We start from the raw sequence: 16,222 nt of genomic DNA on the forward strand, positions 1-16,222 counted from the left end.
GTGATGTGGTGGAGGAAGGCCTGGCAGCCTTCTGCACAGAGTGGTCGGGCACCATCTGCCTGCCATGCACCGAGGCCAGAGCCCCACGCCGGACAGGAATGCAGGCTGTGGACACAGACGCTGGGCCCAGTGTGGAGGGGAAGCACTGTTCCTCATCCATGAGGCCACTTGGAGGCCCTGGGTCAGAGGCAGGGTCCCCAAAGTTCAAACCTGGATGCAGATCTCTGCCTGCAGGAGGCCAGAACCTCTGTGTTGGGGACTGACGTCCTGTCCCGCTGGGATGGTGAGCTTTCCCGCCAGCCGCTTTGCTGGGCAGAGTGCTGGCTTCAGGACTTACCCTCTCTGGCCTCAAGCCCCAGTCTGCAGAGGACCCATGCCGTTCTGGGCTGTGGGTCTGCACAGAAACCCTTTCCTGGGAGCTGGGATGCCAGCGGCTCTTTCCCCATTTCCAAGCCTCCGCGTTCGTGTCCGTGCTGCTCTGTTCACCTCAGATAACTTCTCGGCTCAGCCTCCACCCTGCTGGGCTGTGCTCCACAGATGAAGCAATGGTTCCTTCCCCAGGGCCCACATGTTGGCCTGGGGTGTGAGCTGAAGTGAGGAAATGCTTTCCCCAATTGCTGAAGTAAGGAAAGGGGCCTCAGGTCTCTGGTAGGGGCTGAGGGGGATTCTGAAGGAGTCTGCACTCCTCTCTCTCAGCCTGTTTTCCTCCTTTGTAAACAGGAGATGGTGACTGCACCCCCCGCCCCGCCTCCCTCCCAGAGCAGCTGTGTGGCTCAGGGGAGAGAATTCACGGAAAGGAGCTTTGATTAGTGTAAACGCTATGTAGGCCTAAGGCAGTGATTCTCAGTCACGGCTCTGGCTCGGAATTAGAATCACCAGGAGAGTTTAAGGAAAAAAAATCAATGCTGTCCGTAATGCAGAGATCCTGATTTCATGGGTCAGTGGTGGGGGTTAGGTTAATATGAATTCTCCAAATGATCCTTGTACTCAGTGAGGGTCTAAGAGATCCTAAACTCTCTGGAAGTGAAGGGGGCTCAGAATCCTTCTTCCTTCCTCTCCTCTCATGCTGACCACGTAATGTCAAGGCAGGGAGGAGGCTGTGGGTGACCCTTTCTCTCTGGCAACTTCCTGGAACCGTGCCCAGGTCATGCCACCACCACGACGTCAGCTGGCTGCAGGGTGGCAGTGTGGAAATTGCGTGTGGTCAGGCCGCACCGGCTCCCAGTCTGGGCTCGGGCCAGGCTCTGCCTGAGCAAGTGATATTTGGCTGGTGACATCACCTTCAGGCACTTTCAAGTCCCTCATCTGTGAAATGAGAATGACAACATAGAAGGGTTTGTAACTATGAAAGGACACATGCGGACACATGCTCACACATGCTCAGCAGTGTCTGTGACTCTGAGGCCCTCAATGGCAGCCCATGAGAAAGCTCAAACCCTCTTCTATCCTGTGTTGCTGGTGCCATTATGTGTAGGATCCTAAGGCATTTGTATCCCCCCCTGCCAGAGGGCCAGGCCCTCGTGGTGGGCACACGTGGGATCCCAACAAAAACCCTACAAGGAAGGATGTTTGGTTTCACTGTCCCCTTCTACAGAGATGCTGAGACCTTGCTCAAGGCTGCTCAGACCATCGGTTCAGGGCTCATTCATCCCGGGATCTTCACCAGCCCCTCACTCAGCCACCCAGGGAACCCTCATTACCCCACGACCTGGGTGCCAAGAAATTGTACCACCCATGCTGCACAGGGATTGAAAATGTCTGAATGTGGGGGAAAGATGAAGGGACGCAGCACAGGCTAGAGAGAGAGAAAGAAGAGAGTGGCGAGGGCTGCAGCGAGCAGGGGTCCTGCCAGGAGCTGGAAACATCCCGGTGCCTGGAGCTGAGGGGGTCGTTGGGAGTGACTCACAGCCCACCAGTGACCGAGATCTAAGAACTGGTTTCTGAGCCAAACTCTGCCTCTAAACTACCCTGTGACCTCAGCAGATGGCTTCCCCTTCCAGTGCCTCAGCTTTCTTACCTGTCATATGGGAATATTGGATCACATCACTGTTTTTCAAGCTGCCAGTTGTCACCCATTAGCAAGTTGTGAAATCAGTTTAGTGGATTGTGATCAGCAAATTAAAAAAAAAAAGCAGAAAATATCAGTGCATTGTACACAGTAAGGGTTAGTATTGTTTTGTGAAACTTTACGTCAATTATAGACCCATGTGTGTAAACAATGTACAAAATGTATTTCTGTATTAATGAAGTCTCTAACAGAAAGCTTGAAGACACTTGGCTAGATAATTTTTAATATATCTCTCAGCCCTAATTAACTCTAGAAATCTGTAAGATTAAAAAAAATCTTAGTCTAGAGAAGAGACCTAGGGAATAGGGTCTGGGCAGGTGGGGAAGATGCAGCCCCTAGAATATCATTATGTGATGGGCACCTGCCAGCAGCTCTCTGTGGTCCTCTCAGAAACATCAGGTGAAAACCCCAGGCCCACACCTGCAACCAAGTCATCCTTCCCACCTGCTGCAGGTGACTCGATTACAGAGCCCAGCTGATAAGGATGGAGACAGTTGCCTAGTGAGCCCACTTTCACAATCTGGAATCTCTTCTGTGCTTCTCATGTTACCCCTGCCAAAGGTGGACCACAGAACAAGGGGAGGTTACATTATCAGGTATACGTAATTAGGTTTAGCTGTGAATGACAGTGAACCCCAAATAACAATGGCTTAGAGAAATAAACAAGACAGAAGTTTACTTCTTCCTTACACAATAGGTCTGGATGTAGGCCTTTCTGGTGGAGAGGACAGCTGCACAATCCCCAGGGACCTGGGCTCTGTGCAGTTCCCCACTCTGATGTCCTGAGGGCATGCGTGGTCTAGAGTTGAGTCTACATCACACCCACACCCCGGGCAGCAGGTGGAAGAAGATGGAAGTAAGCAGGCTAAGGGCATTTGCCAACTGTTTTGAAAAAGAAGTTTCCTCAGAAGGATTGAAAACAGGTATTCAAACAAATACTTGCAAATGAATGTTCATAGCAGCACTATCTACAAGAGCCCAAAGGTAGAAACAACCCAAATGTCCCTCAACTGATGAATGGATGAACAAAATACAGTATATAAACATAGTAGAATATTATTCAGCCATAAAGAAGGGATGAGCTACTGATAAATGCTACCACATGGACGAACCTTGAAAACATTATGCTAAGTGAAAAACCAGACTCAAAGACTACATACATGTGTGAGTCGATTGATATGAAATGACCAAAATAGGCAAATCCAGGGGAACAGGAAGTAGATTAATGGTTGCCAGGGGCTGCAATTAGGGGGGGATGGGGAGTGACTGCAGATGAGTGGGGGATATATTTGGGGTTGATGAAAAAGTTCTGAAACTAGATAGTGGTGATGGTTGCACAACATTGTGAATGTACTAAATGCCACTGAATTGTATGCTTTAAATGGTTAAAACGGTGAATTTCACCTCAATTTTTTAAAGAAAAGAGGTTTCCTAGAAGTTAATACACATTACTATACCTACAAGTCATTGCCCAGAACTCATTCACATGACTCCCAGCTGCAGGGGAGTCTGGCCACTTACATGGGGGATTTTATTACCAAGAAAGAAGAAGCAAGTGAATACTGGGATAGACATTTGTCAGTAGCTACCACATTAGTGGTGCTGGTGGCACTGATAGTCTCAGGATAAAGAAATTGGGGAAATAGGCCCCGGCCTGATGGTAGAGTTAAGCAGTGACTCAAGGAGGCTGTGTGGCATTGTGAGATGGGCCCTGGATGAGAGTACAGAAACATCCCACAGTGGGCAAACCACCTCCTGGGCCTCCACGTCCTCACAGCCAGAATAAGGGTGTGGGGAGATGCTTGGTCTCCAAGGCTTCTCCCTCTGATGTTTTTGAGTCTGTGTTGATGAGTCAATTGTAAGGGCGAAGCCACGCTCCTTTCATCCCTGCCCTTCATCCAGGCAGGTGTAAAAAACAGCTCTGAGGCTCATAAACATCCATGAAGTTGTAAACTCAAGAAGAAACTTGGATGGTTGTGCACCTCCCCTATCCTTTCTAGAACACTCTGGCTGTGATTAGTGCTATGCCAAGGGGTGGTGGGTGGGAGAACAAGGGCCCTGGATAATCCACAGACAGGATCATCAGATCCTTGATTTGGGGCTGGCAGAAACGATCCTAGGGCTCACAAGTGGGGCGGTGACTGAGGGAGGCAGGAACCACCTGGGGGCTTTGTGAGCGTGCACTCAACATGCCGTCCCCCTCAGGATTCAGGGATGCTCCTCTTCTACTCACCTCCCACGTAGAATGCCCTTTGGAACACATTTCCCCCTCCAGGTGCTCACTCTCTCCTCCGTGTCAGGATGCAAATGCCAGAAGCGAGGACAATGCACAGTGAGGGCTCCTCACCACCTGGGTGCCTTCTCAACTGAAGCTCCTGCCAGAGTCCCCCTCCCAGGTGGAGAACAGGGGACCATGGCAACAGGGAGGGTCAGTAAGACCTGGGTTCAGAATCCTGGCTCTGCCAATCATTAGGTATATGACCTCGAATAAGGTATCAGTTTCTTTCTTTTTTTTTTTTTAGTTGAAGTATACTTGATCTACGATGTTGTGTTAGTTTCAGGTATACAGCAAAGTGATTCGGTTATACATATATATATATATATATATAATTTTCCATTATAGGTTATTACAAGATATTGAATATAGTTCCCTGTGCTATACAGTAGGACCTTGCTGTTTATCTATTTTATATATAGTAGTGTGTATCTGCTAATCACCCCCTCAGTTTCCAGTTTCTGTAAGATTTCATCGATGACAGGTATAAAGTGCTCTGTGTACTGTTTTTTGGGTTTTTTTTTAGCAATACAAAAGGTAAATATTTATTCAGAACAAAACTTTAAACAATCGATTTTACATTCTAAGCCACAAGGAAATAGCAAAACATAAAGGAAAGACAAAAATTAAAAGAAAAGTACTGTCTTTTCAACTTTAACTTGATAACACTTAGTAGACCCAATGCCCTCTAGCTTGGCCTATTTCCCAAGTACATTTCAGAGTTAACAGCTCCCTTGGAATTCTGTCTTTCTCCTGAGAGTCCGGAGGTTGCAGATGAGCTCCAGTCAGCTGCTTCTCTGGGGACGCTAGCTATTGAGGCTAAGATGCAAATGTAAACCTTTCTTTACTCAGGAGCACCTCTATTTCTCACTGATGGCAATGAACGGGGAAGGGGAAGGCCACAAAGGAGCAGGGCCACTTTAATCCAGACATGGTACCCCAGGGGGCAGTGAGTACACCCTGGATTATGTTCCTTTGTCCCTTCCGAATCTCCCAAGTATTCTGAAGCTCCTGCCAAAGCTTCTGCTTCCTTCCCCAGATGATTTCTTAGCATCCTCTGGGCTCATTATTCTTGAAAGAGCAGACTTTCTGGGCCCTCAAGTGCTGAGGAAAATGTTGTGAGGTGTGAGAGGTAGTGGAATGAGCACCGGGCTTGGGGTCAGGGAACTCTACTCTAGGCTAGCTCTGGCACCAGACAGCTATGTGATTTTGACCCAGTCAGTTAACCTCTCTGGTCCTGTTTCATCTGTTGGAATACGAGGGGATTGGTCTAGACCAATTTTTAGGTCTTTTCCAGCAGGAAAATTCTAGATTCTGTTTCTGTGAAGAATGGTTTCTGAACCACTGAAAGCGCTGTCACAAAGTCCATGCATTTTAATGCCATAAGAGAGGCCCTTGGCCACCATTCAGAGCCTATTGACTCAGGTTACATACACTTCTAACAACACTGGTTTCACAAATTCTCAGACCACATAGATTAGAAGCAGCAAATTAAAAGGGGATGGGATGAGCTGCAAAAGATAGACACCCTGACAGAAGCCAGGGTCAACAGTGTTCTCAATTCAACAAACATTGATCTCCTTCAAAAACGATAAAAAATGGTTTTAAAAAAAGGGTTTGGCACTTAAGAGGAGTAAGCTGGCTCTGTGTTCACCCTAGCAGGCAGGCGGGTATTCAGTGCCCGGCCACGTGGGTTAGCTGAGCTGCCACAGAATTGTGAACCGCTTTGGGACACTGGGCAAAGGCGTGTCCTCGTTTGCCACAGAGGTTACACACGATGCCCTTCCGGCAGTAAGGGCTCAGGTGCCCCTCGTCCCCGCCCCTGAAGGGGTGCTCTGTGTACTCTTGAGAACAGTTGACACATAGGAGACTGATGACAAATGTGTCATGCTCTTCCTCACCCTCCAGCTCAGAGAAGCCTTGCATGTCCCACGAGCACCCCATGAAGGAGCAAGACTCCTTCATGCCGGGGCTCACGCTGGGAGAGGCAGAGATGACCATCTCAGTCACCCCAGGACTTCACCTAGTGCGCGCAAAGTGCCCTTCATCTCCTTCCGGTGTCCCTGCAACCAAGGCAACCTGGAGCTCAGTCTTCTTCATCATTTTCCCTGCAGACCAGCCCCTGCATTCTGGCATGAAAGGGAGACATCGCCACTATTTTTTTGATAGTTAGAATTGTTCTATATTTCAAGACTTAAGCAAACCTATGTAAACTGGCTGCGTGTACTTTTGCATGTTGATTCATCTTTTTTTCATACAAATTCTTTTTTAAGTTGAAGTGTAGTTGATTTACAATATTATATTAGTTTCATGTATATAACATAGTGATTCAATATTTTTATAGATTATATTCCATTTAAAGTTACTATAAAATATTGGCTATATTTCCTGTGTTATACAGTCTATCCTTGTAATGTATTCATTTTACACATATTACTTTGTACCTCTTAATCCCCTAACTCTTTCTTGTCCTCCCCACCTCTGACTGGTAACTATAGTTTGTTCCCTCTATCTGTAAATCTGTTTCTGTTTTGTTATATTCATTTGTTTCATTTTTTATTTTAGATTCCATATATAAGTGATAATATACAGTATTTGTCTTCTTCTATCTGACTTATTTCACTAAACATAATACCCTTCAGGTCCATCCATGTTGTTGCATATTTCATTCTTTTTTATGGCTGAGTAGTATTCCACTGTATATATATACCACATCTTCCTTATTTATTCATCTGTTGATGAACATTTAGGTTGCTTCTGTATCTTTTTATTGTAAATAATGCTGCTGTGAATATTGGGGTTCATGTATCTTTTTGAGTTAGTATTTTTGTATTCTTTAAATATACACCCAAGAGTGGAATTGCTGGATCATATGGTAACTCTATTTTTGGTTTTTGAGGAACCTCCGTACTGTTCTCCATAGTGGCTGCACCAATTTACATTCCAAACCAACAGTGTAGGAGGGCTCCCTTTCCTCCACGTCCTCGCCAACCCTTGTTGTTTGTGGAGACGCCTCCATTATTGGCACAAGTATAGCAAACAGTGCATAACCCTTGGCACAGCAAAGAAGGAGGTGGGCCTGTCGGAGGGAAGGCAGAAGCTGGCTATAGATGGGAATCCCTGCCACCCCTCTTTCCTCACCCCTGTTCTTGACTGAGGGCTGTCTGGGGACATAATTGCTGCTCTCAAAGAGTCCATGGTCAAGAATAATAAGCTTCTCCTGGGGAATATCCTTTAGGGTTTGGGAGTGGGGAAGAATCTCCGGGGAGGCTTGTGTGACCTCAGACCACACATTTCTAAGAGCTCTTCTTTTTTCTAAAACGAGACAGTGAGTAAAGCTCTACCGAATCCCACGCACAGAAGGCAGTGAGCACAGCTTGTAAGAGGCAGGGGTTTAAAAGGTGGGGACGTTGCCCTAAAGAGTCCTAGCTTTTAGCAAACCAGCTCTCTGCAAGTCATGTAGAGCTTGATGTTTGCCAGAGGGTGCCTGAGCTCTGAGCTGTCACCATTCAATGTCTACACACAGGAGCATTCATCTTCTTCTGTCCCACCTTCCCTCCCTTTGCCTTGCCCTTCATTCAATAGATATTTTTGATTGCAGGAATGTTTTAGTTTCCCTGAGTAAAAAAAAAAAACGTAATTTATTCTTTCAATAACCATTTGTTGAATGAATGAATGAACAAGTGGGCATTTGAATGAATGAATCTTTAGTACTCCAAGTGTAGGTGAGATCACCTCCTGAGCCCCGCTTCAGCAGCAGCCTTTGGCTCATCACCCAGAGTCTGCGTCCCACTCAAGAGAGTGTCTCTTACGAGCCTCTGCCCGTCTCCGGAGTTGCTTGGATGGGAGCCCCCAGCCCCAGGCCTGCCCTGGAGCCACACCCTCCCTGCCTCCCCTTTCTCCTCTGTGGAAAGCCTCTGCTCTAGCCAAATGAGACACCTGCTCTCCTGGGCCTTGGGCCTCTCTGCCTGTTGTCTGGAATGCACCTGACAAAATTCTCTCTTCCTTCAAGGCCCAGCATTTTCAATGAATTTTTTCTGATCCCTATAACTGAAAGCGATTCTTACCTACATCTCTTAGACCCCTTTTTGGGGGGAGATTGGATTTACCTCATTCCACCATTCATTCTGACATGTTGTCTTATGCCCTCCTGAAGCTCTTTGAGGATTCAAACTACTTTTCATACATTTTCACACCCCCAACATTGTGCTTTACATAGTGTCCTGTAAATAATATGTATTCTCTATATGTTTATTGAATGAATACCCCATATAGACCTTTCCTTATAGACTAAATTTAGAGCTCTAGTCATGATAGTCATTGCATGACATTAGTTTTATGTTTGTTTGTTCATTTATTCCCTCAGTTGTTTGTCTAACTGTCCTAATAGAGTCAAGCAATGTGCTAGGCATCAGAATATAAAGTTTAAGAAGGCACATTCTGATGGACACAGACAGACACCTATAAAGAAGAGTTGTGCCTGGTGCTAGGATGGGCTACTCCACTCTCATCATAGCCATGGCCACATCATAAAGACAGAGACCGCTTTCATTTGCAGAAGAATGGGTGGTGAACATCTCAAATGTAACTCAAAGGAATTAAATATCTCAAAAGGTTTAAATCGGCTAAACTCCTCATGTCTCCTGGAATCTTTCTTCTCTGAAACCCTTCTCAGCTTAGCTCCCTCGCCTCCACAATCACCTGAGAAGTTTGGAGGTGGATTTTGAGGTGTTAGTCCTCAGGGTCTTATCCAGGGATCTCATGGCCTTAGACCACTCTTGCCAGTGAGCATTTGAAAGACCTTCCAGGCCAATGATTGCCCAATCTCCAGCCTCAAAATACTTGTCAGGGTTACACAATCCTCCTCAGTATCAGATGCCCAGGCCAACACCGAGGTGTTGCATATATAAAGTACAGATCACACAGCTAAACGTTTGCTGGGTGTTGGAGTGATAGAAGACACCTGGTATCTGGGAAGACACAAAGGGAAAAGCAAGGAAGCCAAACCAGGGTGGTGGATTCGAGAGAAGTAGCGTCCTCCCAGTTCTACATGAGCCCCCATCCACAAAGGAAGGAAGATAAAGTGGACAGAATTGGTTACTCAGTTCTGGCTGGTTGGGTGAAGCTACTTCTTTGAGAGCTGAGTGACAGTCGGCCAGGTGGAGGGGGAAGTGGGACTAGTGTGTGCAGAGCTTCTGCAGCCTGAAAAGGCAGATGGGAATAGGCTGTAAAGTGCTTGCTATGCTTGCATTTTAATGTGATTCTTCCTAGAAGATTCTTCCCCAGTGAGCCCTGTCCAAAAGCAGTCTCTTTGTTTGGTAACTTACACTTTTTCCCCCACACCACCATCCCTTGCCTCTGAGGATCTCAAGTCTTCTTTTCTGTCTCATGGCTTTAGAACTCCAGAGTGTCAACTGGCAGATAACCAGAAATGAGCAGGAACATCACACAGACAAGTTCTTCAGCCAGGAGCTTATCGTGCGGAGAGGCCAACTCTTCTCCATGTCATTGACCTTATGCCGAAGTCTCGGCTATAACGGACGTGTGACATTCACAGCTTCCACAGGTACCTGCTCCCTGCTCCCCCAGCCAACACACATCTGAGTAGACCTTGGGGCTGTGCATCCAAGGGATGGTGGTGGTAGTGGCCCCGGGCTTTAGCCCAGCTCTACCATTGACTTGGTGTGACCTTGAGCAAGTTTCTGCCTGTCTCTGAGTCTGAGGGTCACAGTCTTCACATCAAGAGGGATTTGGCCCACGTGGTCTCTCCAGCTGCTTCCAGTGCCATAACACAATGCTTCATTGTATGATGTCTCCCAAAGGGCCCTGACAGTTATATTGGAATCTGGTTTCTCCCCACAGTCTGGCCAACACTACTTGGTTTCCATTGTCCTATGCCTTCTTTTACAGGGCCTTACCCCTCAGAGTCGGCCAAGACAAAGGCTGTGTTTCCACTCCGCAACAGGATAAGTGGCACTGGCTGGGGCGCACAACTTCTGTACGACAGGAACAATGTTCTGAGCATCTCCATCCTCAGTCCTGCCAATGCACCCATAGGAAGGTACACGCTGAGTGCTCAGATCTCCTTCGAGGACAGCGAAACCACTCTGAAACTTGGAACATTCATACTGCTCTTTAACCCCTGGTTGCAAGGTAGGCACCTAGCCACCCACACTCCCAGCCATCAGCTAAGTGATGCCCATGGAAAGGAGATGGGGGGAATGCTTTTCATGGGCTCAGGTTTGATTAGGGAAAGTTTGTGGAATATGGAAGCAGCACAGAAGCTAGAAGTCAGAAGCCAGGGGTTTGAGTCCAGCTCTGCCACTTAACCAGCTTTGTGTGTCTGGCAGTCACTCTACCCTTCTAAGCATCAAATTCCTCACCATTAAATGGACATCGTGCTATTTTTGGAGCTATTGCAGGGATCTCATGAGCTTTTGAAAACTGTATAGTATAGTGTAATGACCACAGCACAATTCTGCAGCGTGGAGATAGCTTGTGCCTGAAGAAGCAAGTGTTTCATTCCCAGGGGTCTCATTTTCAGATTCTCAGGTCATCCCAGCTTCTTTTTTCAAGATCATAGTTCCCACAATATGAGGTGGAAACATTATAGCCCAAGGCTTCACTCCTCAGTGGAGGTTGGGTGAAGGGTTGCAGGTAGGGCTTGCTCCAGCCCCCAGGAGGTTACTCAGGACTGAGAGGACGACTGGTCTCTATAGTCCTCTCTATAACCCCTAATATCTGCTTTTTGTGTCAAACAGCTGATAGTGTCTTTATGAGTAACTGTGATGAGAGGGAGGAGTATGTTCAGGAAGATGCTGGCGTCATCTTCGTGGGAAGACCAGGTTACATTGGCATGATTGGCTGGAACTACGGACAGGTAAAAAGATCATAAAGCCTGGTGGTAATGTCCCTATTATACCCAAGAAGCTCAGCCGCTGGTCCCACAGATAGGCGGAAGTTCCCAAATCTGTCCATTCGCCTGCCTTCTGTTCATTCATCCATTCAGAAGGCATTTACTGATGACCTACTATGTGCCAGGCCCCAAGCTGCACACTATGGATACAGGAGATGGATAAGACAGATTTCCTGTCTTGGAGGAGGTCACAATCTAGTGGGCAAAACTGACACATAACTAAATTGATGCAATGAAGTGTTATTGGTACCATGATGCACAAATGAGGATAAGGCCCAGTAGAGACACTTGGGACAATAATGTAGTTTCTGTTATTCATTCTAGGTAAGAATGTGAGGAAGCTTCCTTGGTGTGTGCATTCGACCTTTCAAAGGTCCTTCATTAGTATGACATCTGAGTCCACAGAGTTCCCAGGTTTGCTCAGCCTAAAAAACATCCAGAGATTCCCTCCACCTTTTCTTTTTTCCAGTAGATAAATGAAGACATTACAACGAAGTGCCTTGGGTGAGGTACCTTGCATGTCCAGCAGGGGGTGGACAGGTGCATTCTCTGCCATGTCCAGACCCCATTCTGTAGTCAACCAGAGCACATCTGCCATATATTTTATATATTGAGTTTTATATGTTGGGTTCTGTGTTAAATTTCATTCAAAAAGAAAGTGGGGTGGGGTGGGTAAGGGCATAAGGTGCACCCGGGGATGGAAGGGAAGATATTTTTGAAGGGCGAGATCTGGGTGAGCCTCTCTTAGAAAAGAACTTTTGATCAGAAACCTAAAGGAGGCAAAGGAGCCAGATAGATCTCTTGGGGAAGAGCAGTGGAGGTAGAAGGAACTGCACATGCAAAGACCCTAAGGCAAGAAAGAGCTTGGCCTTCTCCATTTGAGAAGCAATGGCAAAAATAAGACTTATTTTGTGAAAATGCCTTCAAATTCCAATTTAGTGAGACATTTTATCTTTTTAATCAGTTCCCCCAAAGTCTGAGTAATATGCTCAAGATCAATGTCAGATCTAGATGGAAACTTTGAGATGAGCTCAGTCTGATCCCCTGTTATAAAGGTGGACAAATTGAGGCCCAGACAGGCCAAGTGATTGCTCTCAAGTTCATAACAGTGAGGGAGTGCCATTAACTTTAGGGACCTCAGTGCAAGGCCTTGTGTAGAGCAAGGGCTCTGGATGAGTTTGCAGGGTTAAAGCCCAAGTTGGGTGGTTGTTCCTCAGATTCTCTCAGCTCTGGAGGCTGCGGAGTGGAAGGATCTGGGCAGAGCCCATGGTTCTTACCAGTGTAGCCCCCGTGCCTTCTATAAGCTGATACTACTTGTCATTTCTTTCATTGTAACATATGGTCCCATTTTGAACAGTTTGAAGAAGGCATTCTGAACATTTGCCTCTCTCTGCTGGATAAGAGTCTGAATTTTCACCGTGACCCTGCTACTGATGTGTCCCGCAGAGACGACCCCCAGTATGTTGGCCGGGTGCTGAGTGCAATGGTGAGTGATGAGAAAACCATAATAACTAGTTATTCCTGTATATCAAACCCAGCTCTGGGTTAGGCACAACCACTTATAGCATTGGTTGACATCTCACAAAATATAGTTGTGGCTGTTACCATCCCCATTTCGCACACGTGGAGCCTCTACGTTAAAGAACATTCCTGAGACACGCAGTGAGTGAGTGGCAAAGGCAGAGCTGGACCCAGGCTGCCTGGCTCCAAAGCCCATTCCACTGTACTGTGAGGCCTTCCTCCAATGATGAAGGATTTGATCTTTGGGTGTCTGCCAGGACCAGAAGGAGGCAAAGCTGAGAATTTGCTCCATCCCTGGGGCTCCTGGGAAAGGGGGTAAGCTCCTGAGCCAGCCTGAAGCATTAACCTCCTTTGCTCTGACTCATCCCATCCTCAGCACAGAGGGCTCGTGTGCCAGCGGGGAGGGCAGAGGCCAACACAGTCATTGTCTAGATGGGGAAACTGATGCCAGGGGGCTGGAGTGACTCACTCACAGCCTCAGCCTGTGAGTCTGGCCAGAGCAAGGCCTCCAATTGCCTGCTCAGGGCCTCCTTCACTTGCCCAGTCCCTCCATGTGAGAAACCTGTCCCCACTTCCCCAGACACATGCGCACGTGCACTCAGAGGCACACATAAGCTGGATGCTGGAGGAATGCACTGCTCTGTAGTCAGTGTGCAGAGAGCACCTCCATCAGAAAGTATCCAAACAAGGGATAGCCTGCTCAAAAGTTACAAAGTAAAAAGCTAAAAGTCAGAGAGTTCTTGAACTTTAACCCTCCGAAACTAAATGATTACTCAGAAGTGTCTTTAACTTTTTTTTTTTTTTTTTGATTAATGGACTAGGCATTTCAAGTCTCTTTTGAGTTGGGAGAATATCCAAGCTAACAAGCTAGTTACATGGTTAGAAATTTGAATGGCCTTCTGACTGCATGATAGATATCGGGGGTCATCAGACAGCTTTGGGTTACTTTTTAACCCAAACTTCACAGGACAGCTGTGGGGAGGCCCAGGCAATGTGGAGGTGCTGAGGAAATGGTGGGGACCAAGGCAGCTGGGAAGAGTGCAGAGAGGGAGTGGGGCCTGGACTCAACCTCAAAAACCAAGTGGCCCAGGAGGGGGTGGATTAAACCCAACGCCAAGGCCGAGGGAAGCTGGATTCAGGCACTTTAGGAAGCTGAGCCTCCTCAGCTCAGGAGAGGGGAGAGGAGGCAGCTGGCTCCAGTAGCTGCTGACTCACCCCTGCCCTCCAGACAAACCACTTGATCTCAGAGCTGGGTGCCTCAGCGGTACCCCCCCCACTCTCTCTCCAGCCCTCCTGGTTGGGCTGGGCCACGAGCTAATTATGGCCTGTGTGGGGCTTTGAAACCTTGGCTTTCAGTCAGAGATGACTCTGTTGATTACCACTTTGGAGGCTGGTGCACCTGTGACTCAGGAGATGGGGATGGTCTGTGCAATCTTCCATCTTGAAGGAGTCCCATCTGGCCCCATCCTGCTGTTCCAGCCCAGACCATCCTGGAGAGGCTGTGGAGCTCACCCACCACACAGAGGGACTGTGGAGGGCTGGGTCAGCCTGTCCTGGGCAAGGATCCTTCCATTTCCAGACTGTTCATCCTCATAGGCCTTGCCCTTGTGGCCCCCACAGAGAGAGGGAGCCGTTCTCACTGTAAGGTTGGGATAAATGCTAGTCAAAGTTTCATAAACTCTGAAAACTTGGCTGCTGGAACACAGCTGAGGGAGTACTTGTTTCTAAAGTTCCCTGTGTTGGAAGGTAAAGAATGAAGGCCCAGAGAGGTGAATCGACTCCCCCGCAAGCAGTCACCCAGCTGACAAGCAGCCAGGCTGGGCTTGCAACTCGGGTTTCTTCTTCTTCTTCTTTTTTTAAATTTTTTATTGGAGTAGGGTTGCTTTACAATGTTATGTTAGTTTCTGCTGTACAGCAAAGTGAATCAGTTATACGTATACCTATATCCTCTCTTTTTTAGATTTCCTTCCCATTTAGGTCACCACAGAGCATTGAGTAGAGCTCCCTGTGCTATACAGTAGGTTCTCATTAGTTATCTATTTGATTTTACTTTATTTAAAAAATTTTTTTAAATTGGGGTATTGTTGTTTTACAGTGTTGTGTTATTTTCTACTGTATAACAAAGTGGAGTTCCCTGTGCTATACAGCAGGTTCTTATTAGTTATCTGTTTTATACATAATAGTGTATATATGTCAATCCCAATCTCCCAATTCATCCCACCACCCCCTTTCCCCCCTTGGTAACCACACATTTGTTCTGTACATCTGTGTCTCTATTTCTGTTTTGCAAATAAGTTCATCTGTACCATTTTTCTAGATTGCACATATAAGCGATAATATACGATATTTGTTTTTCTCTGAGGTTTCTCCTTTTTTCATTCTCTTTTAACTTTTTATCATGGAAAAGTTCAGACTTTCACTAAAGTAGAGGAAAAAGTAAAATGAACTCTTACGTACCCATCACTGGCTTCAGCCATTACCCACTCAAGGCCAGTCTTGTTTCATCTCTGTCCCTTCCTCCAAAGACTGTTTAGTAAATCCCAGACATTATATCATTTCATCCCTAAATATTTCAATATGAGTCTATAAAAGACTCAGACTAAGAAACTCAGATCTTTTGATTGCTAGATCTTTTGATTGCTCTTTTCATACTGCATCATGGTTGTGTTACTTATACAAGAATCATGCCTTAAGTTGAGGGAATGAATAAATGAATGAATGAATGAAAAGCAACAGTCCATCTTTATTCTTTCCAAGAAGAAGTTAGTTGCTAAAGTTCTAAAGTGATCTTTTTAGAAGACCAGGACACCAAAAGAGAGCTTCAAACCATGGACTCCCAAGTCAGGCAGCAGCAGCAACCCATGAGTTTTGGCCAGAAATTGCCTGCAGGCTGATTTTCTGCCCGTCCCTCACCACTGACAAGCCACGGAGCCTCAGTTTTCCCTGTGAGCTGGGAATGATATGTGAATTAGGGGCAAACATGGCCTGTTAAGGAAAGCACTTTTAAATTCATATACTGCTTGATACTCCTAGGGGGATCATTATCACAATTATCATCCAAATCACCCAGAAAGACAGAAAATCCACTTGAAGGAGGCTCCCTGGCTTCCTTCCTTGTCTCCTTATCTTGTCCCCTGAACTCTGCATGTCACTCTCTGTGCTGATTTCTTTGGGGTTTTTTTCCTGCCCAGATCAATGCCAATGATGACTATGGTGTGGTTGCTGGGAACTGGAGTGGTGACTATGGAAGTGGCCAGGACCCAAGGGACTGGAATGGCAGCGTGGAGATCCTCAAGAAGTGGCAAACTTCTGGCTTCAGGGCAGTCCAATATGGCCAGTGCTGGGTCTTCGCTGGGACCCTCAACACAGGTACTCTGGGTGTGATGTGCCTTTCCTGGGTGGGCAGCAGTGAGGTACTCCAAGGTACCATCTCCACTGCACC

At 46.8% G+C, this 16,222-nt stretch overlaps 2 protein-coding genes across 2 annotated transcripts in view; one reads left to right on the plus strand and one right to left on the minus strand.

The window, feature by feature from the left end:
* LOC132476922 (rasGAP-activating-like protein 1) overlaps positions 1 to 6,344 on the minus strand; it is a 64,998-nt gene extending 58,654 nt beyond the window's left edge. The window contains 1 exon segment of the mRNA XM_060079185.1: positions 6,066 to 6,344. Within this exon segment, the coding sequence (XP_059935168.1) occupies positions 6,066 to 6,344 (279 nt within the window).
* A 3,387-nt stretch (positions 6,345 to 9,731) lies between these two features.
* Positions 9,732 to 16,222, plus strand: part of TGM3 (transglutaminase 3) — a 35,387-nt gene continuing 28,896 nt past the window's right edge. The window contains exons 1-5 of the mRNA XM_060078202.1: positions 9,732 to 9,909; positions 10,254 to 10,496; positions 11,105 to 11,223; positions 12,617 to 12,745; positions 15,972 to 16,149. Of these exons, the coding sequence (XP_059934185.1) occupies positions 9,732 to 9,909; positions 10,254 to 10,496; positions 11,105 to 11,223; positions 12,617 to 12,745; positions 15,972 to 16,149 (847 nt within the window). The remainder of the gene's footprint in view (positions 9,910 to 10,253; positions 10,497 to 11,104; positions 11,224 to 12,616; positions 12,746 to 15,971; positions 16,150 to 16,222) is intronic.

This window comes from Mesoplodon densirostris, chromosome 16 (assembly GCF_025265405.1).
Source record: "Mesoplodon densirostris isolate mMesDen1 chromosome 16, mMesDen1 primary haplotype, whole genome shotgun sequence".
Lineage (NCBI taxonomy): Eukaryota > Metazoa > Chordata > Mammalia > Artiodactyla > Ziphiidae > Mesoplodon > Mesoplodon densirostris.